Raw genomic sequence first — 15,442 nt, 5'->3', positions numbered from 1 at the left:
CCCCCCCCTTCCCGGCCTCCTCCTCCACACACACACACCCCCACGCGCACACACACACAGCGCTCTGCCTACCGCTAACCACGTTGATGAAATACACCGCTCTATTTTTACATGCCATTTCCCTAAATGCTTTTAGATAACATGTTGATGCAACGGAGCAAATAATGTAATTACACCGTTAATGTGTTTATCGATAAGAGCAGAGTCACTCCGGTCCTTCGGTGGCTCTCCGTCACGGCGAAGAGTGGTAATAGCCCCGCGGTTATACAGAGGGAGCGCGCTTACTCACAGCTACGGGGTTCCAGAGTTCCCTCGCCTCTGACAGGTTCCCTTTTATTTTTAGGGCTCACCGCCCGCTCCCGGGCCTCTGCTTACCCACCCGGCTGCTCGTTTCGTCCGCTGTAGCCTGCTTCCTAAATCGCTAACTAGCAGGTTTCCGATCTCAATTTGTCCCGTTTTTTCTTTCTTTTTTTTTTCCTTTTTTAAAAAAACTTCCTTGCGGTAATATTTCATGGAATAATCAGGGGGAGCCTGCCAGGTCTTTTCCTGTTGGCTGAGTAAAGAATCATTCACACTGAATGCTTGCATAATGGTGAGTTATGAATCTTTTCCCAGCAAACACACACAAACTCTTTAAGCAGCCTGTAATGAATATTGTGCAGGGGTACCCGCATGCTGAAACGGTTAAGACCCAGAGCTACTACTGTAAATCATTCCCTGTCACGTTTGGCTCAGCCACAAAGCAATCTCTATTTGTGACTTTGTGGCCTGGATTCAGTTAACATTTGTTCATAACTTTGACTCATTGACTCACAATTAAATGCAAGTGTTGTCGAATCACAGTTAATGCAACTAGTTTAGAGATTGCGAAAATGATTGAAAAACAAACTTTTACGTCTCAAGAGAAATTGCAGATCCCTATTTATATGGTGTTCGTTTATAAGTCGTTTTTTGTCAAATGTGTAAACTCTGAGTCATGGGCACTTCCTTTATGTTTGCATAAGCCATCTGAAAATGACTAAGTAAAGAAAGATCGTCATCGCTGTCTTCCTACACACTATCGACCCAAAGCTGCCAGGCTAGTCAACAAACCCAAGTTAAAAATGATTAACTCAGTATCAACGAAGCAAAGCTTTTCCTCAAACAGAAACACATTTGGCGTCTGGAGCAACACATTTGGCGAATTTGTGAAAACACTATGTATAAGGCTCTTGTCCTCAAGCCATTGATTTTATGTTGTTGTTTTTTGTAAATAATTTTCTTGATTATTTGTGCGTAGCATCCTCAATTTGTGAGAGTCTTTCTTGTGAGCAGCACAAAATAAATTCTCACTATTTTCTTTTCTTCTCAAAGTGGCATTATTAAATGTTGTATTTATCAATGTAATTCATGAAAGTCACCAAACTATTGTATTGAAAGAGTTTTAGACTTGATAAGTGTGCTTGCACCCATCGCCTGAGTTGATTCATATTTAATCTGGGAGACTATTAAGTGTATGTCAGCACACTTCAGCCCTCCCTAATGATTTATGGGTTCAGTTATTTATGATTTTTCATGCCGTGCCCTATTTGCTAATTCATTTACGTAGTTTCTTTCTCATCCGTCTCCCACAAGCAACTTATAAATGCAAATTTAGACTCAAAATTCAGATCCTGCCTTGTGTTGTGTGTGTGGTACAGTATGCATTTATTACATTTCTGTGCAGCTGAAATGAAGCCCCCCCCTCCCACTTTACTCAAAGTAGCTAGCCCTCTCCACCCTGTCTATGCCGTTTTCACTCTGTTTGCCCTTCCCTCTAGAAGCTTCCATTTTCTTCTTGTTATCCTTTGTTCTATAGGGTGGTCTGACAAGCCCTGTACTGTGGCCAGATTGTCAGTCAATTTCCAAGCGGATTCATGGCCTAAGATTCACCATATAAAGAATGCTACTTGTGGGCGGGTGTTTATGTCTAACCAACAACATTTCTATTTGGAGGAGTTATTTTGTGATTTCATTAGGATGAAAAACAGTATGTTGTCACCCTTATATAATGGCAAAAAGAACAATATGGAAATGTGAAAGCGTTGATTTTGGAAAAAAATGATTGTCTCTAAGTCAAGCTTGATAACTCTCCATTCACTTCCTTTTTTATTTGAGTCCAGAGCGGTTCAGCGTGCGGAAAGCGTAGGAATTGTTAGGCCTCCGATCAAGGTCGTTTCCTGGGTTTTTATTTGTATGCTTCATGCTGTTAAGTGAATCTCGCAGTGAATAGTGTTTTCATTCCATCCTGAATGAGATTCCCGGGTGTATGGAAGGAGCCCTCTTCGCCTTTCTCCTCCTCTGTCCCTCCTGGCAAACAACGTGGAGGTGCCTCTTCGAGTCTGGTGGGGGCGGGGGGGGGGTGTGGGGGGGGGTGAGGGGGCGGGAGAAAACAAGTTTCCCTCATTCCGTAAGAACTGAAAGAGATTTAAATTAAATTCCCCCCAAAAAACTGTCTGTCGCCTACCGTCTGGCCTGGGAACTAAAAAGAAAAAAAACACAAGTTTGAATTAAACAATCATACTTGATTAAATTATGGCCCCTGCGATTGCTACGCGGTGATTTATGGAGGCAATTTGTTGCCACGACGCACAAGAGACATTCCCAGCGTCTGAAAACACCAACACGGTCACGGGCTGCCATAAATCTGGCTGCAGCGTTTTTTGGCTGCTGATAATTATGTAAAGGAAAGTGCTTCCGTTTTAATTCGCCCTCTAACGCCGGGTCCAGGCCCTGTGAGCTGTTGCGAGTGGCTGGGCGTCTTGGCAGCCCCCTGTTAAAAAAAGAACTCGCCGCGTCCTCCGCGGTGGCAGGTTAATCACGACAGGTTGCGTCTGAAGCCCTGCCATCGATCTGCGACGCACAGCACCGCCCCACTCCAGTTAATTTGCGTGCGACTCTGTTGTGGTCCGGGGCGTGTACGGCTGACCGTAACGCTCCCGTTTTATCTCCCGGCCGCAGGGCGACATCAAGAAGTAATCGAGGACCGAATTGGGCGGAGCTACGATGAGGTCTGCGGCCTTGCTGCTGTATTTTACTCTACTGCAGTTTGTCGGGGCCGGCTTTCCAGAAGACTCGGAGCCAATCAGCATTTCGCATGGCAACTGTGAGTACCCCTGTGCCTCCGCACCATTCCTCCCGTGTTTGTAGCATCTGTCCCCCCCCCCCACACCCTGGCGCTGCTGGAATGGTACATGGGAGTTTGTGCCCAGGGAAACAGAGAGAAAAGGAGAAAAACGAACCAAAAACTGTGAACTCATAACAGTCTTTGAAACGAAAGTTTTTCTCTGACATCAAAGGATAGTTCTTTGTTTTCCTGTTGGTGGTTAAATGCTTTGAGAGATAGTTTGCTCTCCATAAGAAAAGAATACTTTCTTCCCGCTGTTATCCTGATGGTGCGATTCGAGCATGTGTTATAGAGAGCATTCAGCACACATATATATAGTCCATATTATATATATTCAGTCAGTGAGCACTTTATTTGGTAGACACCAGCTTGTTAAGGCAAATATTCAATCAGCCAATCATGTGGCAGCAAATAAATGCATACAAGCATGCAAACACAGTCAAGAGGTTCAGATGTTTTTCAGACCAAATACGGAGAAGAAAGGTGATCTAAGTGACTTGGTGCTGGACAAAAATTGGTGCAAAAATTGTTGGTGCCGGACAGGACGGTTTGAGTATCTCAGAAATTGATCCCCTTCGGATTTTCACACACAACAGTCTCTAGAGTTTGCGGAGAATGGTGCGGACAAACAAAAATCATCCAGTGAGCAGCAGTTCTGTGGGCAGAAACATGTTGTTAATGAGAAAGGTCAGAGGAGAAGGGCCAGACTGGTCAAAGCTGACAGGAAGGTGACAGTAACACAAATAATCACACATTACAACAGTGGTATGCAGAAGAGCATCTCTGAGCACACAACGCATCAAACCTCTAAGTGGATAGGCTACAGCAACATTAGACCAATAAGTCAAAAAGATAAGTCTAATAAATACCTACTCACTGAGTGTAGATACACATTATAAATTGCGTCATAGTGCATATAACATGAGATGTTCCCGGGGGAGAGTTTTGTCTTACCACAATCGAAGCGACCCACAAATAATAATTTGAGAAACTCATTTATACACACATTACTGTGGTATTCTTATTCACATTATTTTGTTATCCGTGCAGACTGCACTGAATAATTCATGTTATGTATTATTAAGTGAAGTTTGATTATACACACACGCGCGCAAACACACGCAAATACATATTAATCTATATACTGTGTACTTAAATATGATGTATGTGCTTATGTAGCTTATTCAATTATTTGAGCCAGCACCATAGGGGCTACAGTGAGTGTCTCCCGAATCATACAGGAGTCTACTGTTCATTTCCCTGTACTGTAGTTCACAGGCTACTAAAAAATAACATCAATTAAGACAAATGTGTGACAAGGCTGAGGCAGGGAGCGTCGCAGGCCTGGGCCTACATGAGAACCGGCTTCTCCCCCCCCCCGCAGATACGAAGCAGTACCCGGCTTTCGTTGGCCACAAGCCCGGAAGAAACAGCACCCAGAGGCACCGAATGGACATCCAGCTGATCGTGACCATGAACCGGACTCTCTACATCGCGGCCAGGTCAGTGCTCTTCCTGCACCCTTCCCCCCTGCCCCTCCCCGATTTCCTGCACCCCTCCACACCCCCCTCCCCCCTCCCACCCGCCCGCCACCCCAGTCTCACATCTCCGCTTAAACCTCACCGCCGCAAAAAAAAAGTGCCGCTGCCAAAAAAAAAAAGCCTTCTGTGAAGAGGAGCCACATTGTGCTCACCCCACAGCCGGGAGAAAATAAAAGGCAGTGCGCTTGGCAGTCTGGGCGGGCTTGGAAAGAGGTGAAACGCTCAGTGAAATGGGAATTGACTGCTGTTGCATTCTGTGCGCCATTAAGAAACGCGGCCCTCGCTTCTTGGGCAGATTCCCTTTATCCATGGCGATGGGCTGGAGAGACCATTGGAGGCGGTTAGAATAGGATGTCGATTCTCAGCGGGAGGTGGGGGCGCGGAAAAGAAAACTTCCTACTTTAAGCAGCTCCCTCTGTAATGTCGGAAGCTGCCGGAAGCCTTTAAGGAAATCTTGCGCGAGAATGTGCATTTTAGATGAAAAGTCTTTTTTTGGGTAAACTGGGCTTCTTGTCACTTTCAACTACGCTTTAGAAAGCGAGTCTGGGCTCTCCTACAATATTTATTAGGTCGAGGCTGCAAAACAATAGTGAGTTTGCCATTTTTGGGGGCCTTTTTCTTTTTTTTTTGTCAGCGAAGCAGCCTTACGTCAGTGCTTTCATCTGAGAAGCGCCGTGCTGCGATAACACGGTCACAAGATGAGGACCGGGGGCTTCTTCTCCCCCCCCCCGTTAGTAGAAGCAGCAGCCTGATTAATGCTCTGTGCATAGGTCTTTTTTCCTGTGTAAGCAGAAGCACAATCACACTTTGCGGACAACGCCCTGATTTATAGCCGAGGCCTTGCTTTCTGGCCCGCAGACAGACCCAGAGAGGGGAGAAAGAACTTGGAGTGCTTGTTTTCCTCGGCTTATCGGCGATGTAGCTATCGCGGTTCGCTGCTAACACGGTTCCGCGGGGCACGCGATCCTCCCAGCAGCGGAGAACGGGCTAGAAGATCAACAAAACACAGAGGGATGTTTTGACTGGAATTGACGTTCAGTGGAAGAGATTGCAGCCTGCATAATCATGACTGTAGGGGGCTGCTAATTTAATCAGTGTTTTATTAAAATGTAACTCTGCTGTAGGGAGTTCAAGAGCCCTCTTCAACACCTGGTTATTTGGATAATTCAATTCCATCAGTTTTATTTGCTAATGTCCGACAAGCGTGTTAAGAATTCCCAGTAAACAAATGAAGCAAGGTTGCTCCAGTAATTGTGGCCGTATGCTTGATTATGAGCTTATATAATAAATGTACGCTTTCAATATGTAAAAAAATTAGGAATTAACCTGAAATTGTTTAGCAGTGATGATTCTGTTTCTTGGCTTAATGCAACTTATGGACCACTTTCACATGAACCAAGTGTCAAAAAATATATTCCACTTCCGAATCTAGACCTAACATTAGTGTAGAATACCCTAAGAGACTTCTGTTTTATACCCAACTGGATATAAAACTTTGCAGACTGAAAACACCTCTGGTTATTGAGTGGTTCGACTCTACAGGTCACCGCAGTGCAGTTTGATTAGCATACATCTGTTCTTTGCATTGGGCGGTGGGGGGTTTTAGTGGTGGGCGTTGTCTGGGAAAGGGAAGAGGGCTGTGGAAACAAATTAGCCTTTGCCATAAAAAATCGTAAAAAAAAAAAAAAAAAACAGGGCGACGGGCAATTCTGCAGGTTTCAAAGTGGCGGCTCGTAAAAAGGGACTGGAATTTTGTCACAGTTGGGGGCGGCCTGTTGACCCAGGGTGGAGGACCTGGTCAATGGCTGTCGGACACCTTGTGAACAGAGGGCGAAGGACCCAGATGGAGCTGATTTATGATTGGGTCAGAGACACGGGCGGCATGTGCAGGAGGCCGAAATATCTGTCGGCGAATCATCAGCCGGAGAGTTTGGCCCTGCAGATGGCCAGACCAAGTGAATTCCATCTGCAAACACTGTCGGGGCCGATTTTCTGAATGGCGGAGATCTCTTTGGCTCAGTTGTCGTGCCCTGAAGATTATTCCGCAAGCTCTATCAACAGTAGGACACACAGATACACAGATATACACTGTAAATAGACCCAAAATTTGGCTGCATTTTGAGAAAAAAGATAATCATACTTATTGGCACCGGCGGAACCTCGACAGATGCAGTAAATGAGTCTCTGCGCGAGACAGTAATTACATGCAAATATTGAAATATTAATGAGGTTGTAATCTTTAGTCACTCACAGCTTCTGTTATCACGATTTCTAAAAATACACAGCCAGGACTGTGGTTCTGTGACAAAACATTGGGTGTTTGTCAATGCAATTGTTCGATAGTTTTATCCTTCCTTTATTCCGCGTTTGCTCATTCCTGCAGTAACGAGGACACAGGCTTTAAACCAGGCCTCATTTCCTTCTGTGACTCATTGACTGTGCTTCATCCAAGTTGGTGCCTCCAGTTGAGCAACAAAGCGTAAATGAAATAATTTTTCAATAAAATGAAAAACCACTTTTTACAACCACTTAAGCACACATTTTGAAACCATTAGCACGTTATCCGGGAACCTCTTAACACGAAACCTTGGGAAAAAGAATTTATTCACAAAGCTTCAATGCTTCTTGAACATTGGCACTGAATAATAAAATTGCAGGGCGGATGATTGAATTTCCGGTGCGACGCTTTGAATTAACGCGACTTCAGACGGACGCGCGGCACGCCCCTCGCGGTACCGGCTGTGACCTTTCCGCGTCCACTCCAGCCGCTTCGAAATTCGGAAACGAGAACGGCGGCGACCCTGGTGGGTGTGTTGACCGCGCTCGGAGTTTGGCGCGGGCAGGGTTCCAGACCTGCGTCGAAACGCCCGTCTCGCGGATGGCGGAGTCCCCGACCGCCGCTCCCTGTGTTTGTTATGGTGGGCGAGGGCAGGGCCCGGGACCGGTTTCCACCGTCGACGGTGCGGCTTAGAGGCGCTAAGCCTCTTCCCGAAATGTGCCTGCGGGGAGCTGAGCGTGCGAATGCCAGCCCGCCAGTGGGCGAGGGCCAGCGGGCCCTGCCAGGTCACCCAGGCGCGAGGGGCATTGTCGACATTCCCTGCCCCGGCTCCCGCTCGCCATGGCAACCTCACCCAGCCCTCGTTCCCGCGCCTTGATTGAGGGTGGGAATCGGAAAAAGTGGGAGAGATTAGAGGGAGGCACCCCCGCGGCTCCTGGCTGTCCCGAAAACCCGGGGGCCGCCTCGGAACCGCGCGGGATCCGGCAACCGCAGCGAAACGAAATCCTGTTAGCGACGTAGATCGTGCTTCCTCTGCCTGCTTGCTAACGACGCCCACGGCGGCGTCTTGTCTTGGCTTCCCTCAATGTGAATCGGGACTTCGCGACAAAACTGACCCGAGAAAGACGATGAGAAAAGCCGGCCACGGATGCTTGATGCTTCCCACGAGTGTCGTCACAACGCTCAGGCACAATGGCGTCCGTTTAGCCACCGCCAAACCGCTCGTTCATGTATTACGCGTGTGGGCTGCATGTGCAGAGGTGTGTGTTTTAGAAGCAAACGATGCACAATGCCCCCCAGCCACACATGATCCGGTTATGAAGAGGGTTGCACATAGAAGTGGCGGGGGGGCTCACCAGTCGGAGGCGGGAGGTGTGGGGGTGCATACTAATGACTCCCCGCTTTCTGCCGTCCGACTGAGAGATTGTTTTACAAAAGGCCACCAGATGGACCGCGCTGGCCCGTGGTCACCCCCAGAAGAAATGGGGAGTTATGAAAACGACATTCTTCAGCACAAAGGCTTTCTGTGTGCGCGGCCGGTGCCCGAGCCTCGTTTCCCCCCAGAACCCCCACAACAAGCCGACGTCTTTACCGCCGCGTGGATATTTACGTAGTCCTCATCAGCTAGGTCTTGGTTTACTTATTGTTTTAGAATCCGACGACCTCCAGCTAACATCGTGTTTACGTTAAGTTGATTGTTTTTTTTGGATTGTGGCTATTTGGCAGAGGTTAATATCAAGTGCATCGTACGAAGAATTGTATATACAAGTTACAAAAAACAAACATAAAACAGACACAACAAAGTTTGACAGAGGGCATGATGAGGAGAGACAGCTGAAGGGATATGCTGGTAAAAGTAACAAAAATGTTGAGGGGGGGGGTGCTTTGTGTTTGTGCTTGATGACCTGACCATGGTGGACCCATTTGCTGAACAGAAGTGCTAACACCTCTGTGTTCACCCCCTAGCGTCCCAGGCTTTGTGTCTACTCGCCTTCCCAGTGTTGCGTTAAGCGAAGCTCGGTCAAAAAGCGCCCGTCTTCCAGGGCCGCCAGCGGAGGGAGGCGGTGGGGATTTGGCGAAGTGAAACGGCACCACAGTGTCTTGAGTGGGTCTTTTTAACCGAGGGTGGCGGAGGGCCGGGCCCGGACAAGCAGAGGCTTGCACGGACGCCTCCGCAGGTGCAGACCGTGTTTGACTGGCTGTGTTTACACAGCGACAGCGACGCCATTGTGCCGCCAGGATGTTTGGATGACGCACCGCCCGGCCCGGCCGCGTCTTACGCCAGATCCCCGACCCCCCCCCCCCACTGCCCTCGTCTCTGCCCAGGCCCGGCTTACCCGATCGGGAGGGACCGCCGGCGTCGAACCTGGAGGGGGAAACTCCAGCCTTTTCATTTTTGCCCATGTTTTTTTGCTTTAAAAGTAAATCTAGGCCAGGCCTCTGTTGAACACGATCACGCTGTTTTGATGCAGATAAAATGGAGCCTGTGATCTCTGTCGTGGTGCGTTCAGCGTTCCCTGTGGCAAGCGACGGCAGGATGTGCTCAGATTGAAAGATTTCGACGGCCCTTTGGTCAGTTCTGCGCACTTTTAAGCGCAAGGAACGCCAGCAGTGCTACAGGGCATGTAGGATTTCCGGAACTGTTACTTTTTCAGTTTTTACGCAAAATAGCAGTTTCAGCACAGTATACACATGTATAAAATAAACTCAAACGAAAGTAACAGAGGATTCAAATCCCTGATGAAAACACTGAACCACACAGTATAATGGTATAGTGCCCTTTGACCCTTGCCAGTGCTGACTATGCCCTGGATTCCCATTGGCCGATTGGCCATAGCCTGATGGAGCCATAGCCGAGAGGGAGGGCTGCCTGTAGCGTAGTGGTGAAGGTAAATGACTGGGACACGCAAGGTCAGTCGTTCGATCCCCGGTGTAGCCACAATAAGATGCGCACAGCCGTTGGACCCTTAAGCAAGGCCCTTAACCCTGCATTGCTCCAGGGGAGGATGGTCTCCTGCTTAGTCTAATCAACTGTACGTCGCTCTGGATAAGAGCGTCTGCCAAATGCCAGTAATGTAATGTAATGTAATGGAGTGTTTCAGGATTCAGGATATCGCTCAACTCATGCACAATAGTGACCCCTCTGGTCAGTTAGGGGCCTGCAGTCTGCCCGTGTTGAAAGCAGCCCTGGTGCTTCGCCCCACCCATATTGCAGGAAGTGCAAGTCAGGCCTCCTCGCCTTACCAAACGGATGGAAGCTATTGCAATGATGCGATTAGCCTACGCTCATCAAATGAAAGGATAACATTCCTTTCTCAAGGTCTGTGACAAAACACAATGTATACGGCTGTTGGATTGAACAAAGGCATACCTGTTTGATGTCCAGGTGCAGTCGAAAAACAGTCAAAAACAAATGTCTGTATTGTCAATTCACAAAAATAACTGCATTTCTTCAAGCTGCAATGCTTAGAAAAAGAGTTATTCTATTCAGCCAACAATTTTGATAGCAAAGTTCACCTTGGTATGAATGTTTCATTCTGTAAAAGATACCAGGGCCCCAGGAAGCCTGTACAAAGTCAGTTCCTACCAAAATTGCTGCTCCTCTAGACTTTAGTGATTTAGTTAATGAGAAGGCAAGTCTCTCTGCAGGTTGCTAGATATAATTAAACCAAAATCTGCAAGAGGCTAGCAGCGTACTCTGTGATTAAAAACACATTTGCAAGTAATCTTAAACAAATTATACCGTTTAGAGAATTGCGCCCAAAGTCTTCTCCTTCCCCGGCTCAAACGCTTTCCCGCACGTGCCACCTTTGTCTCGGAAAGAATTTCTCGATTGTCAACGGACTTCAGAAAAAAGACATTTATGTTTTCCACATGTTGGTTTACACAGTGGTAGGAAACCTGTATTTCCAGTGAAACACAGAAGTCCTGTCTGGGCTTTAATGACTGTTGGTATAAATTTCCTGTGGGTGAACACTGCGCTTAATTGACCTGAACAGCCTAGAGTGACTTGGCTCTTTCCCCCCTCCTGCAAACCTTTGCCGGGAGACAAAGGGGCCTTTGTCTCCAAGGCAGCACTCAGAACCTTTGTGGGCTGTTTCTGTCTGAAGGAGCAGATAGCACCAATGTGTGCGGTTATGCGCAGTGTTTTTGGAGTAGGGGGGAAACAAACGATTATATGGGGCATGCACCATTTCTCAAAATGAAAGGACGCAAACCTCAAAACTGTTTTAACGCGATTCTTTTCTGTCCTTTTTTCTATGGTCTCTTTCAGGGATCACATATACGCGGTCGACATGGACACGGCGAACACAGAGGAGATCTTTTTCAGCAAGGTGAGCGTGGTGTGGGTATGTGTCCTGACCTGCCCACAATCCCCCCTCACCCCACCCCACCCCAGCCCAGCCTAGTCCAGCCCAGCCCAGCCCAGCCCAGCCCAGCCAACCGCACAGTCTAATTACCCGCACGGAACCGGAGCATGATCAGGCACGTTACCCACGTTATCCGGCAGGGAATCGAACGTCACACTCCGTCTCCCCGTGGCGGAGGGCCCGGTGGAGAAACCGGAGATTTACCCAGAGGCCTCGTCTTTCACCTCACCGCGGCGAAATCCGGAGAGCCGGGCGGATCGGCGCGATGCGGGCGAGATCGATAGCCAAGACGGCGATGTCGGCTCAGTTCACCGGGCCTTCTTTCAGAGCCAGATTTTTAAGTTTGCTTACAGACACAGGCTTTTTTCCCCACACTGGCATGCCTGGGGTTAACCCTCAGAAAACAGGCCCGGGGAACCAGGCGCGGAGCTGTGGCCTTGCGAAATGGGTTGAATCTTTTTTAAGACCCGCGGTCTCCCCGGAGAAATCTCCAGTGCGAAAGTCAAGCGAATCACTATCGATTTCTCTTCCTCCCCGCAGAAACTAACATGGAAGTCCAGGCAGCCGGACGTGGACACCTGCAGGATGAAGGGGAAGCACAAGGTATTTCCGGCGGCTTCTGAGACTGACGGTCTTGGCTTCATACCAGTGTGCCCTCCGTATTCAATTCCATTCCAATAAAAGTTTATTTGTAAAGAGCTTTTTGCAAAAGACTGTCACAAGGACGCTTTACAGCCTAACCGTTATGCGCTCAGTGTAGCGTAGCGCATCGTCATGAGTTACTGAGAGGCTACCACTTCTTCAGCTCACGGAATCGGATTCACTGTGCTGTTATATAAAACAGTATTACCAGGGTTTAAAAAAAGAATTAGTTATATCTACAGTATTTGGTGAACAGTCTCTTTATGTATACTGAACATTAGTTCAATCAAGTGAATATGATCGATAAAAGATTTGTATCAATCAGTGATCATCTTGATCAATATGCACTAAGTTAAGTGTGTGTGTGTGTGTGTGTGTGTGTGTGTGTTGCAAGGGAAGGAACAGGCTAAGGTTTCCTGGACTGATTCCGTTTGTAAAGTCATTTTTTATTGTCAAATATGATCAAGAAAGCATAAGCATAATGGGAACACCGAAATATGAGACAACCAAGAAAACTGCCTCCTAAGTATTTATTTCCCTGTGACGTTGCTGCAGAAGCTCTTTCCACAGTGACCTCAGTGGAACACGGCACAGTGCTTTAGACATATCATAGTTTTGCATCTGCACAATTGCTTATAGCTGCTTTAGCGATTATTATTATTGTACTTGTGATCCCTGCCAAATACAGATTGACCTTGTCAAGGCTGGATAAGAAGAGATTTATTTCAGTTTTACGCTTTTACCCACATTTCTTTTATATATCAATAAAGAAAAAATCTGATTTTCTCTACAGGGGTAATAGAGGTAATAAGGGAAATATAAAAGGTAATATAGCCGAAGTTAATATCATTAGGGTCGTTTAATCTTCGGAAATGTTTTCAGCGAGGCCTGTAGTGGTGATGGCAGATGTTCGACCTCATATTGCATCATCTGAGCATGCTCATAAAGAGGAATGCGTTCCCAGAGATCTGTGTTCCCTCGCTTTTACCATTCGCCATTAACACAACTTTTACTGCCATAATTATGCAAAACCAGATTTCATAGGGATGTATGCACAATTATTTCCATTGCCAAGGACCATCCATCTCTTAGCAACTCGAGTCTTTAGCGTACTGTGCGTACAAACCCGTGAGAGTTCGCTCAGCAACCAAGCGGCCGTTTGAACTTATATCTTTACATCCAGGGGAACTGTGTACCACTCACCAAATGCATTGTGGGGTTTTTTTTTTCTCTCTCCGAAGGATGAATGTCACAATTTCATCAAAGTCCTCCTCCAGCAAAACAACGACACCTTGTTTGTGTGCGGGACCAACGCGTTCAACCCCTCGTGTCAAACGTTCAAGGTAAGCCTCATGTTTCCTCATGCTAATCCGGAGCTGCCCTCACACGCCCAGAATCCGCTGGGTATGCGTAACCCAAACAAACGTGTGCGTAAGAGGTTCTGACACCTGCGGGAAGTGACTCGCGGAGACCCGAGGACACAGAGCTAAAATACGGGTTACGAGAATCCTACTGATGGATTCCTTCGCCGATCACATGAACGCGATGCCATTCGCGGATGTGGTTAGGAGCTGTTGATTTAAAAGCTGAGTAATTCAAACAGGCGTGAAGGCAGAGCAGCGGACCCATGAGGAATGAATCCGTAATTCAGTAAGAATGCCGGCTCTGTTATCTATCCGTGTTTTTTTTTTTTCCGGAGCGCGTGTTGCGATTCCTCAGGGCCGCTCGCAGTTCCTAAAGCTTGCAAGAAATGTTTATCGTCTTACTTAAAAAGTGTCTTTAGTGCGCACTTGGGCGGATGTGCTTATAGGCTGCGGCCGGGGAAATGAAAAAGATCTTCATTAAGAGGATATGAGCCGTGCAGGCGGCGGGGTGTTTGAAGACGGCGCTCCATATGGCGATGTGCGCCATAAGCTGTCGCGTGACTTAACGTGGGGAGGTATTTATAGCCATTGTTAAAGCCGCACACCGTGCCTTGTTTGACGACGGGACAAGGCTAACGCGCTACGTCTCCCCAAACCGATAAAAGCCAACAGACCGCTCTTTCCCACTCCAGCGCCCGGGTGTCATACGGGGGGGGAATATTCGGGAAGGGCCCAGAGGGGGGAAAGGGACACGGCTGGTTTCACGACAAGACACCTCCGCCGACGACGTTGTCAGACTGCCGTCGTCATTGTGGCGTCTGCTGGCGCCCGGAGTCCGTGCGTTCCAGCCGCTGGCGTCGTGACGTTAGCCGATGGCGCGGAGGTGAAGTGCGCTGACGGCTTCTTTGGCACCCCTCCCTCCGCCAAATGTCCCCACCGCGGCCCCGCCGAAAGCCCCCTGGGTGTGCTGGCTGTGTGCGCCGTTCAGGGCGGGGGGGGGTGGGTGGGGCGGGAGGGGAAATCGCATGTGTGCCGCCACCTTGGCCGCGCTCCGCCTCTCCATCTCCCCGGCGTGACAGGCTTGAAAGGAGCTTCTGTTTCGGGGCCAAACTCATCCCACATTAATCAGGGCCGTTTGGGGGAGGGAGAGTAAGGGGGAGTCGGGGGCCTGTACAAATGTTCCTGTCGACCGCGTCTTCCTCCCCTCACACACACACACACACACACACACACACACACCCTCCTCCCGCAACCCATCTGCAGCCAGCTCCTCCACCGGCGCCCGACTCTAGTGCTGCCGACCCACTCAGACAGACACCTTGCCAGGCCTGGCCCGGCCCCTGAGGGAAGGAGAGGGGCCCCGTGTAATAAGCCTCCCTCGGCTGCTCGACTTGATGTACGGCCGGTGTGGATTACATCACCTGTTGCCGGGCGGAACAGGGGGGGGGGGGAGGGGAGCCAGGTGATATGGATTGGCAGTATATCCCCATAATTACCCAGGATCGCCCATCAACAGAAGCGGGGAAGGTGAAGTGTGAGGGATCCGGTGTGCAGCCAGCAGTGAGGAAGCCAAGCGGCGAGGGTGACACAACCATATTTACGCCCCTGTGACTGTTGGACAGTGGCCCCGTTTTCTTTCAACCAATTAATTCGCTCTAAACAAATATTTATTGTTCCTAAGGTCGGACAATCGTTCTGTTTATTTGAGACGGCCTACATTTTGCGACGGCGTGTACTTTAGAAGTCGAAAAATAGTTTGTTTTTTCGAAGAAAAGAAAAAAAACGACAATAGAAGCAGTGTTCCTTTTGGTCCTGCCGTTTGATATGGGGTCGACCCCGTATATCTCCTCTGATTGTCTGTGAGAGTCTCTTCCTCCTATTCAGAAGGCAGGAATAGATCACTGACAGTGAGCCAAGCCCTCCGAACACAGAGTTCATCGCCACGGTGAAGCCGGGAGAAAGCGGGGGCCTCTCACGGATGCAGGGAGGGGGCGGGAGGGGGGGGGGGGGCGGTGGAGGAGGAGGCCTCCGTCAAGGGAAAATAAAGAAGAGAGGCGTGAATCTCTGGTACTCTCCGTTCCTTGCGTTCGCGTTCGCGATAA

General features: G+C 48.6%; 1 protein-coding gene across 4 annotated transcripts in view; it reads left to right on the top strand.

Annotated features, from left to right (window-relative positions):
- The window catches only part of sema6a (sema domain, transmembrane domain (TM), and cytoplasmic domain, (semaphorin) 6A), an 83,337-nt gene that overhangs the window by 34,689 nt on the left and 33,206 nt on the right, over positions 1-15,442 (top strand). For 2 of the 4 annotated variants that reach the window (XM_061260175.1, XM_061260173.1), the window contains exons 3-7: positions 2,980-3,124; positions 4,530-4,647; positions 11,238-11,298; positions 11,875-11,937; positions 13,218-13,319. In XM_061260175.1, the coding sequence (XP_061116159.1) occupies positions 3,025-3,124; positions 4,530-4,647; positions 11,238-11,298; positions 11,875-11,937; positions 13,218-13,319 (444 nt within the window). In that variant the 5' untranslated portion in view covers positions 2,980-3,024. Of the gene's footprint in view, positions 1-2,979; positions 3,125-4,529; positions 4,648-11,237; positions 11,314-11,874; positions 11,938-13,217; positions 13,320-15,442 lie in introns of all 4 variants that reach the window. The other 2 variants (XM_061260174.1, XM_061260172.1) reach the window with 1 other exon arrangement.

This window comes from Conger conger, chromosome 11 (genome assembly GCF_963514075.1).
Source record: "Conger conger chromosome 11, fConCon1.1, whole genome shotgun sequence".
Classification (NCBI taxonomy): Eukaryota; Metazoa; Chordata; class Actinopteri; order Anguilliformes; family Congridae; genus Conger; species Conger conger.
This window is presented reverse-complemented; position numbering and strand designations above follow the sequence as displayed.